This window comes from Crassostrea angulata, chromosome 3 (assembly GCF_025612915.1).
Source record: "Crassostrea angulata isolate pt1a10 chromosome 3, ASM2561291v2, whole genome shotgun sequence".
NCBI lineage: Eukaryota > Metazoa > Mollusca > Bivalvia > Ostreida > Ostreidae > Magallana > Magallana angulata.
This window is the reverse complement of record NC_069113.1, coordinates 25,612,544-25,630,212: the sequence shown is the minus strand read 5'-3', so window position 1 is coordinate 25,630,212 and position 17,669 is coordinate 25,612,544. Positions and strand designations below refer to the sequence as shown.

The 17,669-nt window shown below is 32.1% G+C and overlaps 1 protein-coding gene across 1 annotated transcript; it reads left to right on the top strand.

Moving 5' to 3' along the window:
• Positions 1-1,331: 1,331 nt before the first annotated feature.
• On the top strand, positions 1,332-11,857 carry LOC128177411 (E3 ubiquitin-protein ligase arih1-like). The gene is made up of 13 exons (XM_052844110.1): positions 1,332-1,843; positions 2,001-2,156; positions 2,779-2,856; positions 3,234-3,382; positions 4,030-4,096; positions 4,483-4,589; positions 5,060-5,174; positions 6,802-6,932; positions 7,424-7,481; positions 7,872-7,955; positions 8,282-8,455; positions 9,762-9,874; positions 10,345-11,857. The coding sequence occupies exons 1-13, from the start codon at positions 1,625-1,627 to the stop codon at positions 10,430-10,432; spliced, it is 1,539 nt and encodes a 512-aa protein (XP_052700070.1). The 5' UTR covers positions 1,332-1,624; the 3' UTR covers positions 10,433-11,857.
• Positions 11,858-17,669: the final 5,812 nt, after the last annotated feature.

Sequence of the window (17,669 nt, the reverse complement as noted above, 5' to 3'; positions counted from 1 at the left end):
AATAAGGTGAAATTGAACGATTTCCTCTGCATGTATATAACAATTTTTACTAGAATGGTTTCATTTTAGGGTCAACATTATCAATAGCAGTGATAGGCAAAGTTAGGCAAAATTAAATATATCGGATGTATACATGTACGTATACTTTTGGTAAAGGACAAAAACGAAATATACTATAAAAAATACTCTTTAAAAATATTTTACACAAATGCAGACTTTATAAATATATTTGTGATCATGAATCATACCATTATAACACCAGTTGAATTAAGACTACATTTGTATTAGCCAAAGGTTAAGAGATCAATTTTACAAAAATGGCATAACGATATTCAGAACCGACTAAAGGGGTTATATATAGAACTTATAATACAAATTTTGAATGTGAACGCTACGTCTTCTTGTTACCCAGTAAATTAAGAAAAATATTAGATAAATTTAGATCTACAAATCTTCACCTTCCTGATGAAATAGAAAGGCGGAGTGGTATTGAAAGAAGTGAACGTTATGGTAATTTGTGTAATTGTAACAGAATTGGCGATAAATTTCATGTTATTTTAGAATGTAAGGCAATAAATAACTTACGAAATCAGTTTTAGCTACAAATTACTGCTCTTCTCCTAACACTAAAAGTTGATTCATGAAATAATGTCTTCAAATAACTATACCACATTAAGAAAATTGTGTTTGTTTATTACAAAAATTAATCAAATTGTTACGTTTGTTCACCCAATTTCCTTTTTTGACCTCTGACAACTGTTTAGAATACTATAGGCCTATGTACGTATGTTTTTTCTTCGTGTACCTCGTGTAATATCATATGGTTTTTGAGTTAAAATAAACTGAACTGAACTAGATTTTATTTGGCATTAAAATGATAAGTAAACATTCACGATAAAAAGAATTATAGTCCTATAATTCTAATTTTTTGGAAGGGGGGGGGTCGATAAGATTTGCAATTGCCGAATTATCTTGCGCTAAAAATTATAAAGTGCCAAATATTTAACCTATAAATATGAATTAGATTAACGAATTCTTACATTTATTTTTCTATTTTGTGGTCTCTGTCTCTGTCTCTCTCTCTCTCTCTCTCTCTCTCTCTCTCTCTCTCTCTCAATATTCTCCTTTATTAATTAATTATAATTAATTTTAATCCAAACTCCTTTTATATATATATATTAGAATTAATTCGTAGTTTAAGAGATAATTTCTCAAAGTATAATGAGATTTATTCTATAATATGCTTTTGAAAATAAGTGAATTTGTAAGGAAAAAAAGTCAGACATCGTCGTCCTTCAACCTCTTCCTGTATTTAGTGAACCTGTATTTAGTTTTCCCACAATTCATTTCGTTGAAAAGTCGGAGAATGATGTCATCTTCGTAAAAACACTTTTATTTACATGGATTCAGGTAAAAATATTAATATTGTGAAAATATGGAGAAGCATAATTAGTTAGAACACAAATATTCCTTTCTTGAGCTGCAAATCCAAGGTAACCCCGTATGTCTTGATTGTGACGTCACAGATGTAAATACGACAGACTATTTAGGTCCTACAGGCAGTACAAAAGCATACTGAAAGAAAATTCGTAGTTCTGCTTTAGAATAAAGGTTTTAATCGAAAATGGATAGTGACGATGGGTTTATGGACTACGAAGAGCAATCAGGAGACGAAGAAATCAGTGAGGAAGATGATGACTTCGTAGAAATGGGCCTCGAAGCTGAACCAAGTACAACACAGGACAAACGAGATGCAGAAGATTTTCCTTATGAAGTACTGCCAGCCGATCAAATTGTGCAATTCATGGTGGATTGTATAAAAGAAGTCAATGCCGTAGTTCAGGTGAATGCCCATTTAAGTCCTTCCCCCAAAATAGAATCCAAGATAAACAATTTATAACAAAAACAGCTAATAACATTTTGGTATGCACATATTTTGATGCATAATCATTCGTTGTGGTTAATGTTTACACCATGTTGATGAAATTTTTTCCCTGCAGATTCCTTCAACAGTTACAAGAATTTTACTTAATCATTTTAAATGGGACAAAGAGAAGTTAATGGAGCGCTATTACGATGGTGATCAGGATCGTTTGTTTACTGAGGCTCATGTCATTAGCCCACACAGGAGACTAGATTTGGGAGCTCGGCCAAAGGTTTGCCATCGCTGTTTTCAATGCATATTAAATAAAATCTTATCCAAGTTTGAATTATGACTTATCAAGCATGTAAGTTCAATTTTGATTCATTTGTAAACTTTGGATGATTTGAGCTGATATCTATGGAGTCTAGATAAAACAGAACTCTCCCCGAGTCATGAGGACTCTATCATCATGAGAATACATAAACAATTAAAATACATGTACTTGCCTTTCTGAACAATACAAATGATTATATTTCACTTCTTGCTTGCCAAAGAATGGTATTCTTATTGGTATCATAGTTCAGTGGTTACAATGCAAAATGCATCACGAAAGAAATAACGCAAGTTAAGTACACTTTTTGCAACCTTCTTTCTTATTCCCCTCTTTTGTATTGATTCATCTAAGTTGTACTTATATTATGATCATACTGGAAATAGTTCAGTAGTTGGTTTAAGGGTAATACAATTCACTCATGGGCCAAATGCATGCATACACTCGCCATTTCTGTGCTGAATACAAAGTCAATACAGTGTAATAGGAAAGATTCTATAAGTTACTCTGTTGTATCATATTAGTAATAACTGATATTACAAAGATAAGGTATTTGAAAAAAAAAAATTGATAATCTTTTCAGAAAATGACCAGATCTGCCACGGCAGCAGCTAGTTCAGAGACAATGTGTGAAATTTGCTGTGTGCCAGTCCCTGGAGCAGTTAGTATTTTATTGAATCATTTTGATCAAAGATTCCAATGAAATTATATTTCAGTATTACTGAATTTCTTTGTACCGGAATGGAAATCTAAATCGGTGAAATCTTGAGAGTTACCGGTATAATGAAGAAAAAAATTCCTGCATAGCTGTATCTCACAAAGAGTTGGAAAAATTTTTGGACTCAATTGATGTTGTGCCTCATATCATAATTTTTCAAATAATTTCTTTAAAAACCATATTAAGTTTTAACCTTTAAAGCATGCACCTATTGCATACATCATAATTAAAGAGATCTTGATAAAATATATTGCATACTATAGTAGGAGTGTTCTAGCTTTTTCGTGCTCTGGTCATGGTAAACTTTTCTTACAACACAGGATATGACCGGCTTGGAATGTGGACACAAGTTCTGTGCCCCCTGTTGGACTGATTACCTAACTTCCAAAATCGTGAACGAGGGCATGGGACAAACCATTTCATGTGCCGCCTATGGTTGTGATATACTTGTTGATGATGCCACAGTCATGTAAGTTGTTGAATCAGACCTGTCACCAACAAAACTTTGTTTTAGTTTATGATACATGATTCGCTCTTCATCTAGATCTTTTGGGTCATTTATCATTAATCATTAGTTTATGAGTTTTGAATGTTGGAGTGTTTTTAAAACAGTCATGTGTGTCCTTGAGAGGTTCATGATTGCATGTTGTCAAAATGAGTATTTACTATGAAGATTTGAGGGTTGTTGTCCAATCAAGTCAGAACTCCCTATATATGCTTAATATTTGAATTTAAAAGTACAATACATTTTTCCTTGAAGTTGAATTTTTTTAAGTTGTAAATATTTTTGAACAATATATCTTATTGCACTTTATAAGTGCTAATATGTAATATTTACAAGATTGTTGAAGTATTTAAATTAAGTGAATAATGAGTTGATTGAATTTAGTTTCAAATCAAATGAGAAATCGGCATGATTTTTTATTAATTGACTTTAACATGAAGTATTAAATCCAACATTTTATGTTAAAATTAATCTGAAAAATTTAATTTACAGTGCATACTTGCAGCAGGTGTCAAGTACATGATATATAATGCACACATCAGAACAGAGACGTCTGTTTTGTTTTAAATGTATCTATAATTAAAAAACAATGTTCTTTTGTTTTTGTGTAGGAGCCTTGTAACAGACAAAAAAGTAAAATTAAAGTACCAGCAATTAATTACAAACAGTTTTGTCGAGGTAAGTCAATGAACAGCTATTAATTCATCGCTAGACAATTTCTGAGATAAATTACTTTTTAATCGGCAATGGATGAACTCGGGGCAAATAATTGGTTTAGTTCAAAACATGAACTGCTCTTTTATTTTGTTGCTTAATTAAATTACTAGTTTTTAAAGATATTTGTTTTTCTGTTTTGTTTATGACCTTTGTGTTCTAAACTTAAAAATGTCCCATGGAGAAATTGAATCTTGTGTTAGTCCCACTTCGAGTAATAGTGTAGACAAATGCCCTGTAGAAACAACATGGAGATAACAGGATTACAATATGCATGTATAGACATGTTGTATTCAGACAATTGATCTATGCTGTATTCAGTTAGTTGTGATGGGTTGTTGTTTTTTCAGTGTAATAGGCTGCTGAGGTGGTGTCCTGCCCCCGACTGCGGTCACGCAGTCAAAGTACAGTACTTTGATACAAAACCAGTAACCTGTAAATGTGGTCACACCTTCTGGTAAGACTTCAGACTTTTGTCATTTTTAGTTACAGGTAAAGCAGATGCAATCTATTTTTAGCATATATTATACCAGTATTTGAGGGCTTAAAAATCTTCTGAAGTAATTTCAATGACAAATTCATTAATTTTTAATTCTCAAAGGAATACTTTGGGATACCAATACTTATAGCTGTTTTAAATGTTAAAGGCCCCGCATGAACTTATATGATATTATTAATCAGTATATAATTTTAATCCATGTGCAACATTATTGTATTGAGATTGCAAATTAAAATCTTTTTTGAAGAAACCCTTTTTCTATATTTAATTTTCCTTGTAGCCTTTATGTTATTTTTAATTTGTACCTTGATTTAGGGCTGTTATTTAGCAACCAGAGCAAACAAGATGTGATGAAAGCTGTATTATTTTTAATGTGCATTTTGATAGTCACAGGAAATATTGTAGCATCTAGTTTTGCTTCTTCCTAGTTTTGCTTGCGGAGAAAACTGGCATGATCCCGTGCAGTGTAAATGGTTAAGAAAGTGGATAAAGAAATGCGATGATGATAGTGAAACCTCAAACTGGATTGCTGCCAATACAAAAGTAAGTCCCATGGAGTTTTACCAGTTCACAGCTCTTTGCATCTTCACTAGCCAAGGGTCCAATTCATTTATTCTTAGCTTCTCCTTTGCTGATTTAACCTAATATATGACTGCCATCTAGCGGTTCTACCTATTAAACATTCATAAAAAAACCTGCAGTCTTGTTTATAATTGTGACAGAAAGAATGGTAAAGCATCAAACAGCAAACGTACATGTATTTCCCCTGCTCATCACATAAGGTGCAAGAAGTAATCAATAATTCGTGTTACATTAATATCAAGAACGCCAAATGATACCCAAGAAAATGCTTGTTTTTGTTGCTTTTTTTCCGCAAACATGCCACAGAAAATAAACTGTATAAAAGGACCAATTTGATTGAATGCCCTGATAAGTCAAAACATGTAACCAGAATGTTGAGGTTTTACAAATCTAGGCCAAATCTGCCAAAGGGGAAATGACAATAATCAAATCAGACCATTGGCTAGCAAAAGTAAGCTTTCTGATACTGATTATTCAAAATCCACCTTAAATGGGTATAGTCCACTAATGCATTTTCCATAGGCGGTAATGTTAACGTTAGGGTTCATAGCTTTGGCCCTAATTTTCGTTCAGCAAAGAGGGACATCTTGAATGAAAGCTCATCAAATTGTCTCTTTCCTGTTAAAATTTGTGGTGTGAAGTCAGATTCGTTTTCTGTTAAAATGCTTCTGTATTGAAAAACTCTGAAAATGAAAGTAAAAGTAGGGAATTTCACAGTTTTGGAAAGGGTATACATCGAACAATTTCAATTCTTTTCTTCAAATGATAATTCAGTTTTGACTCTTGCTTTTAAAATTGCAAATCCTCTTTTCTGACATGTGTCAAGCATTTGATTTAAAATGTCCCAATAAATGTATATACACTCTGCAAGTATAGGATCTATTTTGCTTAAAGGCACAACTTTGTTGTCCTACCGATTCTAAAAATAGTTAGAGAGGGATATACCCATATCAACATTAGCCTAGCTATGGGACACTAACACATACAAGATACATGTACTGGTAGTATTTTCAAAAATTTATTTTCATTCCTAGGTAAAGGAATTAGAAAAACTTAAGATGATTTCTTTCAAACATTAATTTTGTAATGTGAATAAATATTGATTTTTCTTCATTGAGCATGGACTCAGAATTGGATTGATTTTCATAATATTATGCATTTTAAATGGGAAATAAAGGAACATGTAATATACTTTTATATTGTCAGAATAGCCTGTAATGTCCATGTAGTAGAACATAAAAAAATGCTGTATACAGGGTTATTTAGCTGCCCATGTAATTTTTGCACTTCTGCACTTGCAACACAGTGTCGCCCCAACTTGAGTTTTCCCAGATACAGTTGTGTTTAAAGAGATTGGAATTCCCCAAGTTTAAAATTCGCCCGCTGACAACAAAGGCATAAAGAGTGAAAATAAAACAAGCGAATATTTCTCTGTATGCAGTAGTATCTGTTCACGTATTGTTACTACTCATACAGAGCTCACTGATAAACCTCAGAATATTGCAACTACTGTTTGAATGTGTTAGATTAAGTGATTTATTTTTTTTGTCAAAGTATAACAATGAAAATGATTTTTTTTAATGTATAGGAATGTCCCAAATGCCATGTCACAATTGAGAAGGATGGAGGCTGTAACCATATGGTATGCAAAAACCAAAACTGCAAGGCTGACTTCTGTTGGGTGTGCCTGGGACCCTGGGAGCCTCATGGGTCCTCATGGTAAAGATAATTTAATGTTTGATGTATTCACTAAGTGGAATAATCCCTCTACTGTTGTTTTTGTCTCAGTGGGTTTGATGGTGTATTGGAGAATATATATTCTTAATTTTTTTGGTGATTTTTTTACTTTTAATCCTTAATACAAAGTGGTGTGGAATTTCATTTTTTTTCTAAGTTTGAGTCTTGAATTTTTTATTTTGATATCTGTACATTCAAAGTTTGATTATATAATGATAAACTTATCTATGTTCTGGAATATTCACTGAACGTGCTAACTATGTGTGTACAGTGCATGTGATGAAATTTTATGAACAGGTAAATGAAAGTGCAGCAATTACCAAGTAAATTTGTGCCACAGATATATTTGAATATTCTTAGGAAATATAATCCCACACCACAATTGTATCCAGTGCATCTTGTCAATCATTTGTTGGCGGTTTTCTTTTTTTATTTAGGTAACTAATATTGATTAAAAAAATTTTTTTTGACAGGTACAATTGTAACAGATATGATGAGGATGAGGCTAAAAAGGCTAGAGACAACCAAGAGGTGATTAGAAAGTCATAAAAAAACCCTAATTTCATTACAAATCATATTATGAAATATGAACATTTTTCAGGATTACAGTTTTTCTGATAATAATTGTAAAGAAAACATATTTTTTATGTGTAATTAAATTATAGATTGAAATGACTCAGAGCTTTAAGGGTGAATTCATCATAATTATATTAAACTATAGTTTGGAATAGTTTCTGAAATTTCTGAAAGTTTATTATATAGTGTATGAGCAAAAATTATTCCTAAGTCCTGGATTACAAATGCAAAAAAGTTGTTTTCTAATATTTCCATTCAAAGACATGGATGTGTCTGTGTAGTACCTTCAAACTTTTTGAAAAGACAAAAGTTGTGATTTGTAATTCAAATTGCCATTTTTTACAGAAATCTCGATCAGCACTTCAACGATATTTATTCTACTGCAACAGATACATGAATCATATGCAGAGTCTGAAGTTTGAAAACAAAGTAAGTAACTTTCTTTTTGTGAGGGATTCATAATTTGTTGAATTTTGGATAAATTTTCTTTTATATGAAATTAGAAAATTTAAACTTTAACATTAAATGTATTCAAGAGGTTACAAGATAAAAAAGATGCAATTGATCACAAGAATTGTTTGTACAAATCATAAATCAAAATTACCATTCGCTGGAGAATTTAATTCTAGCTACTTAACAGTGGTTTTAAAAGAATCTATTTGTTGAATTGCATTCATATTGTTTACAGTAAAAAAAGTGCATGTTTATGGCCTACAGTGTGTTAATAGTATATTACTGTTGTTCTCTTTCTGTAGTTGTATGCCTCAGTGAAGTTGAAGATGGAGGAGATGCAGCAGCACATGTCCTGGATCGAGGTCCAGTTCTTGAAGAAAGCAGTGGACGTCTTGTGTCTGTGTCGGCAAACTCTCATGTTTACTTACGTGTTTGCTTTTTATCTTAAGAAGAATAATCAATCCATCATATTTGAGGTAAATCATGTTTATTGAGGTTACCAATGCCTAGTCTCACATGGTAATAGATTCAATTTGTCTTTACCGTTTTATGTGGTAGTTGTTACCGGCATGTTGGTTATGCCTTGTTTACTTTGTGCATTTTTTTATGCACAGAGATGTTTTTTTAAAGAAGTACAAACTTATAATGACAAGTTTCATTAATGACTTAAAAACATATTTAGAAGCAAAGACTTGTTGAGCCCTAACCCCCCCCCCCCCCCCCAATCCCCAAACCCCCAAAGAAATGAAAACTGGGGATTGAGTAAGTTATAAAGCATAGACACTAAATACCTTTATATTTTTAAAACAAATCTCATATCTATTAATTATTTCTTTTTATCTCTTCATTTTCAGTGAATTCATTTGGTTTTACCTGTACAATGAAATTTTTCAGACAATGTGATTCAATGAAATGAAATAAAATACCATTTCAGACTTTGCAAGAAATAATAAAGTAATATTCACACATATAGTATTTAGAACTATTTTCCCATGAACATAAAGTCTTCAATGATAGTGATAGTCAAAAGTACATAAACAACCTGTTAGGAATAACAAACTATTATATAATCAGGACACATGGTATTTAGACATAACAAGGAAGTTTGCGTAATATAAACGTACATTACAAACATCCTGGTATGTAAGAGCTTGATGACACACACATTGTATTATCCGTAAGGGAATTTTGGTAACAAATTAGTAATAACATTTTGTTTTTTTGTTTACATGTATGTCTAAAGAAATCAAAGTAACTCTAAAACCATTAGAAATGAACATTGAGAAAAATAAAGCTCAGTGCAGCTACTGAAATGTAATTTAATAGTAAGAATGAGTAAAAAAAAAAAATAAAGCTTAGCACAGCTACTGAAGTGTTATTTCATAAAAATGAGTAAATGAATGTGTCAGATAAAAATTAAGATTTATTCAGCCACATCAATATAAACCCTAAAATTTAGCCCAACTGACAAAACTTTAATCTGTTTATTTCAATTTCATTAGCTAATTGAATGAATTTGATGAACGGTTGATAATGTATGTTGTGATGCTGAAGTCATAATCCATTAAAAGATTATTGTTTCTGTCTGAAGATTTAGACTAGAAAAATTACTGAATGCTTTTGATTAGATTTTGTTAAGAATTATGTATGCAACTACATAATTTCAGGAAATAATAGTTCAAAATTTGAATCTTAATTCATTAAAATTAAAATTGCAAAATTTAAGAAATGCCTAGTATTTAATAGAAGAAAATATGCTGAATATCTGATATGACTTTTCAGGATAACCAGAAAGATCTTGAGAATGCCACAGAGCAGTTGTCTGAGTATTTGGAGAGAGATATCACCTGTGATATGTTAAATGACATCAAACAAAAGGTCCAAGACAAGTATAGGTGAGTGTGTGGTTGAATGCTTGGTTTAGTCAGAGAAAAATATTCAATTTTAAAAAAGGTGGTTGAAGCATTTTCTATAATATATCATCATACATTGATGGAAAATTTTTTTTTTAACTTTTCTAAATCATTTTGTAAAACAGGAGTTGGTTTATATTGATCGTAAGGATACATTTGTTTTGCCTTTTAAGCAAATTAATGATTTTATTTCCTTACAAAAAAACTAGGAAAATATTAATTGATTATAAATTCATTGAACACCAAAGAGAAGATCACTCTTACTGCACTATGAACCCTCTACAATGTTAATTTTTTGTGCTCTGAGAGTGACCTTTCCTTTGATGTAAAATACAATAAATCGCTACGTGCTACTTACAGATGCATTGTTCAGTGTGGACTCTGTATTATGAAAGTCATGTAATGTTGAGATTAAGTAGACATCATGTGTTGAATTTTTCTTTTGTCAACAGGTATTGTGAAAGTAGAAGAAACGTTTTATTGGACCATGTTCATGAAGGCTATGAAAAAGATCTATGGGAATATTATAATGATTATTGATATATTTAGATGAGAAAGATTGAAAATCTTCAAGAATGAAAAGAAAGAAAAAAAAGAGAATTAAAAATAAGATATAATTTTTTTCTATAATATTTGTGATATGGATCGGAGTGTTGATCCTGTAAATGTATCGAGTGTTTTTCACCAAACATGTTTTCCCCTCATGAGATTGGTTCTGTGAAAGACTTGTCCTGTTGATGTTCAAGTATACAAGATATATTGAGAACTAGAATGGTGTTTTCAGCCATTTTTTGAATGGCATGTATGTTTGTTAAAAGAGGGTAAAAAAGAATGAATATATGGTTTAAAAATGTCTGATGATTTCGTATTTCATGCACAGACTCTCATACAAAATTCAGAATGGAACTGACCTCTTTGTTGTTTGTACTCGTGAAACATCAATTTCATTCTCAATTTTTCGATTTTTTCTTTCTTTATATTTTAATATTTTTTCACCGCATAGAAAAATCCCTAGTACCTTACCATTTATGTAGAACATCGGATTGGATGTTCTTACAGATATAAACCACTAAAATCAGATTAAAAAAAAAAAAGGTTTGCAACAGTATTATTATTTTAGAATATGTAAGTTACAGGAAATGTAAATAAGAATTTGCAGTTATAAATTAATTACAATTTGGCATTAAGTTCTTACTATGCATACTAATATGTATAATAGATCTGGTTTTAAAATCTTACCTTAATATCGTTAGTTGCAGGCAATTTCTAGATATATATTGAAAAGCACTTTTCATGGGATTCTCTTTATAATATTGAAAATTTTCTGTGCATAAGGCTACTCATTGAAAAAGATGGGAAAGAGAAGCATTAATACTAAATTTTAATAGTCATCAATATATTATTGATGTTTATTTAAAAACAAAACCTTTTTATGTATACATGTGTTTCATTTTTTGTTTGTTTGAAATTTTTTTTTAAAGTTGTATATTTATGACATGCATTATAGATTTGAAGTTCATTGTTTAATTGAGAACATTCATTCCATCAATTTAGAAAACAGAAGTTTGTGAAGAACAATACCATCTATTATTTTTGTACAGAAAGGTTCCATGCGTATGCTTTGGCTTCAATTGATGCTTTTTGTTTCATGCTCAAATGTAAAATGATTTGGAAGGAACTCCATTTTTGCCCTCTACATATCATTGAAGATGAAAGCGAAACTAACTCATATACTTGGCAGTAAACACTGCAGTCCTCCCAGTACATTGCATGTGTCTGTAAGAGTTACATGTATGCGTTAATAAAAGCTTGCGTTTTTTTAAAATTTAAAATAAAGCATCTACACAGTGATTGTATTAATCAATGAAAAAATGTTAGCTTTTTGTTACATCTGTCAGTTAAGGAAAAAAAGAAGATATGTAGGTAATTGTGATAAAATGTTTACTTATTAAAGTATTGAAATAATTTGCGTGTGATCCCTGTTCTTTTTGCTTCTGACATAATCTTTATTGAATGTGTAATTTCATCTGCTTAAAAAAATTGATTTATGCTCTCATGTGAAAAATGTCTTATGATTGACAAGTGTCTCCTGAAACCTTCAATTTATATAGCAGCCTCATATGCAATGCCCACATGCATCGCACCTGAGAGTATTCCTTTTTATAAATAAATACATACTTTATTAACTGTTATTTTATTAACTTCATTATTATCATTATAGCACGGGGGACTATCTATTTATCTAATAAAATGTTTTAAGGTCAAGTTTCTGTGGCAATTCCTAAGTATGCGCTTTTGTTGAAATGCCATTCTAGGTTAAATTTTAAAACCACAATCTCACGGACACATACTAAGTAGTAAAGATTTGTGACCCCACGACCCCGGTTAATGAATGTCAAAATACACTGATACTTAATAAAAGGATGTTAAGACGACTTTTCTGTAGAATTAGAAATAAGCTCTTAATGCATTATTATGCAATTCAACCTGAATGAATTGATCTCTTTATAGAGATGGAATATTCCCGATGAAATACCGGTACTTCAAAACGTCTAGTCATTGAGGGCCCTCTATACCCTGCAAACTAGTTAAAGTTTACTAATAGGGATCTGTCATTTTCAATAAAATAAATAAATAGAAAGCATTCTACAATGTTCACTATGCTTAGTAATTGTAATCCGTCAAATATTTTTAAAAATAAATAAGATAAACTAGATCGTTCTCGTTGCGAGCAACGAGTGGGTCTTCCGTCCGATTTTTGAGTAAATGAGATAAAATCCTTCACTTTTAAGACTAAATTGTTAATTAACGCCAAAAAAATTAGGAAACAAAAAATTCGGCATCCAGGGCTTGAACCCAGGTCGCCTGGGCACATGTCCACCACTGTAACGACTGAGCTAATCGGACTCTCGCTTCAGGAATTTGATGCTTAATATCTCGGGAACGCATCAATCGATTTTAAAAAATTTTACATATTCTTAATCAGTAAAAGAGTCTCTATCAACCCGTTAGAAAAATATATATAAAGCAAAAAGTTGAAAAAACCGATTTTTTATCTTTCCTTCCGGTGACGACCGGAAGTGACGGCGGACGATTTTATGACCATGTTGCAACAGGTTAAGTGGATGTCTATCTTCACTGAAAATTTCAGCCCTATATCTCTATTCGTTTTTTGGATCTCTAGCCGACAAAATTTACTTTTAAAAATCGTAAACGGACGATAACTTCCGACCGGAAGGGTTTTTTTCAAAAAATTGAAACGGCGGTACAAACTTCAGATACTGACACATCAACCCTCAAAATTTGAAGAAAATCGAATGAGCCATCTTCGAGAAATCGCCTGCACAAAATTTGTAAGACAAAAAAAGAATAAAAAGAATAACTAGATTCGATCTCGTTGCGAGCGAGCAACGAGTGGGTCTTCCGTCCGATTTTTGAATAGATTAGATCAAACTTATCAATTCAAAGATAAAAACGTACATCTGAGCGAAAAATAGTAAAAAAAAAAATTGCGGCACTCGAGGCTTGAACTCGGGTCGCCTTGGCCATGTCCACGACTCTATCGACTGAGCTACTCGGACTCTCGCTTCAGAACTTTGACGCTTAATTTCTCGAGAATGCCTTGATCTATTTTAAAACAAATTAAATATTCTGAATCAGAAAAAGGGTCACTATAAGGTGTAAAAATTTCAGAAAAAATATTAAAAAATAAAAAAGTCGAAAAATTCAATTTTTCAAATTTCCTTCCGGTGACGACCGGAAGTAACGGCGGACATTTTTTAGACAATAGTGCACCAGTAAAACGTTTCATCTATCCTCTCTAAAAATTTCAGCTCTTTATCTTCAGTCGTTTTTGAGAAACGTCGCAGACAAATTTGACTTTTAAAAAATCGTTTAATGACGATAACTTCCGACCGGAAGTGAATTTTAAAAAACTGTTCCGGCGGTACAAACTTCAGATTACAAGGCATCATTCCTGAAAATTTGACTGAAATCGGGCAAGCCATCTCCGAGAAATCGCCTGCACAAAATCGGTAAGAAGAAAAAAAAAGAATAAGAACTAGATTCGATCTCGTTGCGAGCAACGAGTGGGTCTTCCGTCCAATTTTTGAATAGATTACATTAAACTTATCAATTTAAAGATAAAATCGTAGATCTAAGCGAAAAAAAGAGGAAAAAAAATTGCGGCACTCGAGGCTTGAACCCGGGTCGCCTGGGCCATGTCCACGACTCTATCGACTGAGCTACTCGGACTCTCGCTTCAGAACTTTGACGCTTAATTTCTCGAGAATGCCTTAATCGATTTTAAAACAAATTATATATTCTGAATCAGTAAAAGGGTCACTATCATCTTATTTGAAAAATTTTATCAAAACAAAAAGTTGAAAATTTTCATTTTTTAAATATGCTTCCGGTGACGACCGGAAGTGACGGCCAACATTCTCTATACCGAGGTGCACGAGGATATTGCTAATTCTATCATCTCTGAAAATTTCAGTTCTCTATCTTTACTCGTTTTTGAGAAACATCGCCAACAAAATTGACTTTTAAAAATCGTAAAACGACGATAACTTCCGACCGGAAGTGAATTTTTAAAAATTGTTCCTGCGGTATAAAATTCATTTGACTAGGCATCAGCCCTGAAAATTTGAAGGAAATCGAACGAGTCATCTCCGAGAAATCGCCTGCACAAAATTTGTAAGACAAAAAAAGAATAATAACTAGATTCGATCTCGTTGCGAGCAACGAGTGGGTCTTCCGTCCAATTTTTGAATAGATAAGGTTAAACTTATCAATTCAAAGATAAAATCGTAGATCTAAGCGAAAAAAAGAAAAAAAAAATTTGCGGCACTCGAGGCTTGAACCCGGGTCGCCTGGGCCATGTCCACGACTATAACGACTGAGCTACTCGGACTCCGCTTCAGAACTTTGACGCTTAATTTCTCGAGAATGCCTTCATCGATTTCAAAACTAATTACATATTCTTAATCAGTAAAAGGGTCACTATAAGGTGTTAAAATTTCAAAAAAAAATATTAAAAAATAAAAAAGTCGAAAAATTCAATTTTTGAAATTTCCTTCCGGTGACGACCGGAAGTAACGGCGGATATTCTCTTGACCGAGGTGCACCAGAAAAACGCTAGATCTATCATCTCTGAAAATTTCAGCATTTTATCTTTACTCGTTTTTGAGAAACCCGACCAACAAAATTGACTTTTTAAAATCGTAAACGGACGATAACTTTTGACCGGAAGTGTTTTTTCAAAAATGAAAAAAAAAATATCAGCTTTAGATAAAAACACGTTTATATTGAAAATTTGAGCAAAATCGACCCAGCCATCTTCGAGAAATCGTCTGCACAAAATCGGTGAGAAAAAAAAGAATAATAATAATAACTAGAGCAAAGCTCGTTGCAAAGCAACGAGTGGGTCTTCCGTTAATGTCGAAAGAAAAGCTAGATGCAGAGCTCTAAAACCAATACTAGGAGTTTTAAAACAAAAAGATATAAAAAATCGAATAATTCTTGGTAAGACTTAACAAAATCCGAATGACTTTAAGTACGAATTAACAAAAACCTTAACGATTTCAAGAACGACTTGACAAAAAAAAATCCGAATGTGTTTAAGAACGACTTAACAAATATCGAATCATTCTAGGTACGAGTTAATTTAACTTTCAACATAACACTATTTTCTTTACCAAGAATGTGGAATCAAAATTTCCGGAAAAATCAATTTTTAAACCCCTATATCTTTGTAATGAATCGTCCAATTTTAAAACGGATTTCAGATTTAAATTAAGCTTAATAAGTTTAACATTTTTGCAAATTATTTTTCAGTAAATAGTTATTTTTAAAAGACTTTGTAGCCCTTCTGGCCCCTAATTTGAGGGGCCAACCCCTTTTTCTTGATAACACATGAAAGGTCTTGCAAATATAAACATATTTTGTTCAACAACTGTTCACGAATTGTTAACTGTTCTAGAGATATCTGAACATTTGTGTTTTAGGGGCCGACCCTTAAACTCCTTAATGGGGCCACCAACAAAAAAGGTTTAGGTATTATATTATTAAAAACATTATTTTGAGCAACTTTTCTTCTACAATGCTTTTCAAAATATTTCTCCTTTTCTAGCTATTAGTGATCAGAGTTTTGGACTTCTGGTCCCTTGAAACCCCTAATTACGTAACATATGACTTAGGTATGGTACTGTATAGATAAATAGGTGTACAAAGAATATTTTTGCTTCTATAATATAAAACAAATTATTTTTCAGTAAAAAGTTATTATTGATAGACTTAAGAGCCCTCTTGGCCCCTAATTTAAGGGGCCAGCCCTTTTTTCTTGATATCAAATGAAAGACCTCGCAAATATAAACATATTTTGTTGAACAAGTGTTCACGAATTGTTGACCGTTCTAGAGATATCTGAACTAATGTGTTTTAAGGGCCGACCCTTAAACTCCTTACTGGGGCCACCAACAAATTTTTTTAGGTAGCATATTGTTGAGAACATTATTTTGAGCATTTTTTGTTCTACGATGCTTTTCAAAATATTTCTCCTTTTCTAGATATGAATGATCAAAGTTTTGGACTTCTGACCCCTTGAAACCCCTAATTACGTAACATATGATTAAGGTGTGGTAATGTATAGATAAACAGCTGTACAATAAAAATTTTTGCTTCTATAATTGATAACAAATTATTGTTCAGTATAGAGTAATTGCAAAAAGACTTAAGAGCCCCTTTGGCCCCTAATTTGAGGGGCCAGCCCTTTTTTCTTGATATCAATTGAAAGCCCGTGGAAATTGAAACAACTTTTGTATAACATGTTTTAACAAAATATTTACACATCAAAAGATATTAGAGAAAATGTTTGAAAATTTCGTGAAAAAATTTGGTCCTAATTTTCAGGTTCAGGCGAGCTTCGAGGCCTTGCGCAAATTTAATAATTGAAAGCAGGGAGGTACAACTTCAGACTTTAATCTACAATCCTGGAAAAATTTCAAGCTTCTATCTTGATTAGTTTCGGAGGAGATGCGTGGACAAAATGACCCTTAAAAATTTACAAAATCGTCAATATCTGAAACCGGAAGTGAGGTCATCATTTGAAAATTTAATAAAATGTAGCGCCGATGATGCTTAATCAGTCCTGAAAATTTCGTGCAAATCGGTTGAATAGTTTTTGAGAAATAACGCTCCAAAAAAGTCAGAAAAAGAAAAAAAAGAATAATAAAGAAAAAGAAACCGTAGAATAACAAGAGGGTCTTCCGTTGGAAACGGAAGACCCTAATAACAATAAGAAAAGTGAAAAAGAAACAATAGAATAATAGAAGGGTCTTCCGCTGAAGACGGAAGACCCTAATAATAAGAAGAAAAGTGAAAAAGAAACATTACAATAATAGAAGGGTCTTCCGCTGAAGACGGAAGACCCTAATAATAAGAAAAGTGAAAAAGAAACAATAGAATAATAGAAGGGTCTTCCGCTGAAGACGGAAGACCCTAATAAGAAAAGTGAAAAAGAAACAATAGAATAATAGTAGGGTCTTCCGCTGAAGACGGAAGACCCTTATTAAAATGCACTCCTTCGTGCGATATAATTTCTTGAAGTTTTAAACTGTTTTATATTGGTACATATCAGCCTAGCATTTTAAAGAATTGCGTTCTATTAGTATTTCCTATATGTGTCATGTGAATGCGAGATAAGTTTTAAAACCAAATTTAAAAAAAAACAAAAACAAAACCGAAATTTACAATTTACCAGCACTGAGTTTATTCG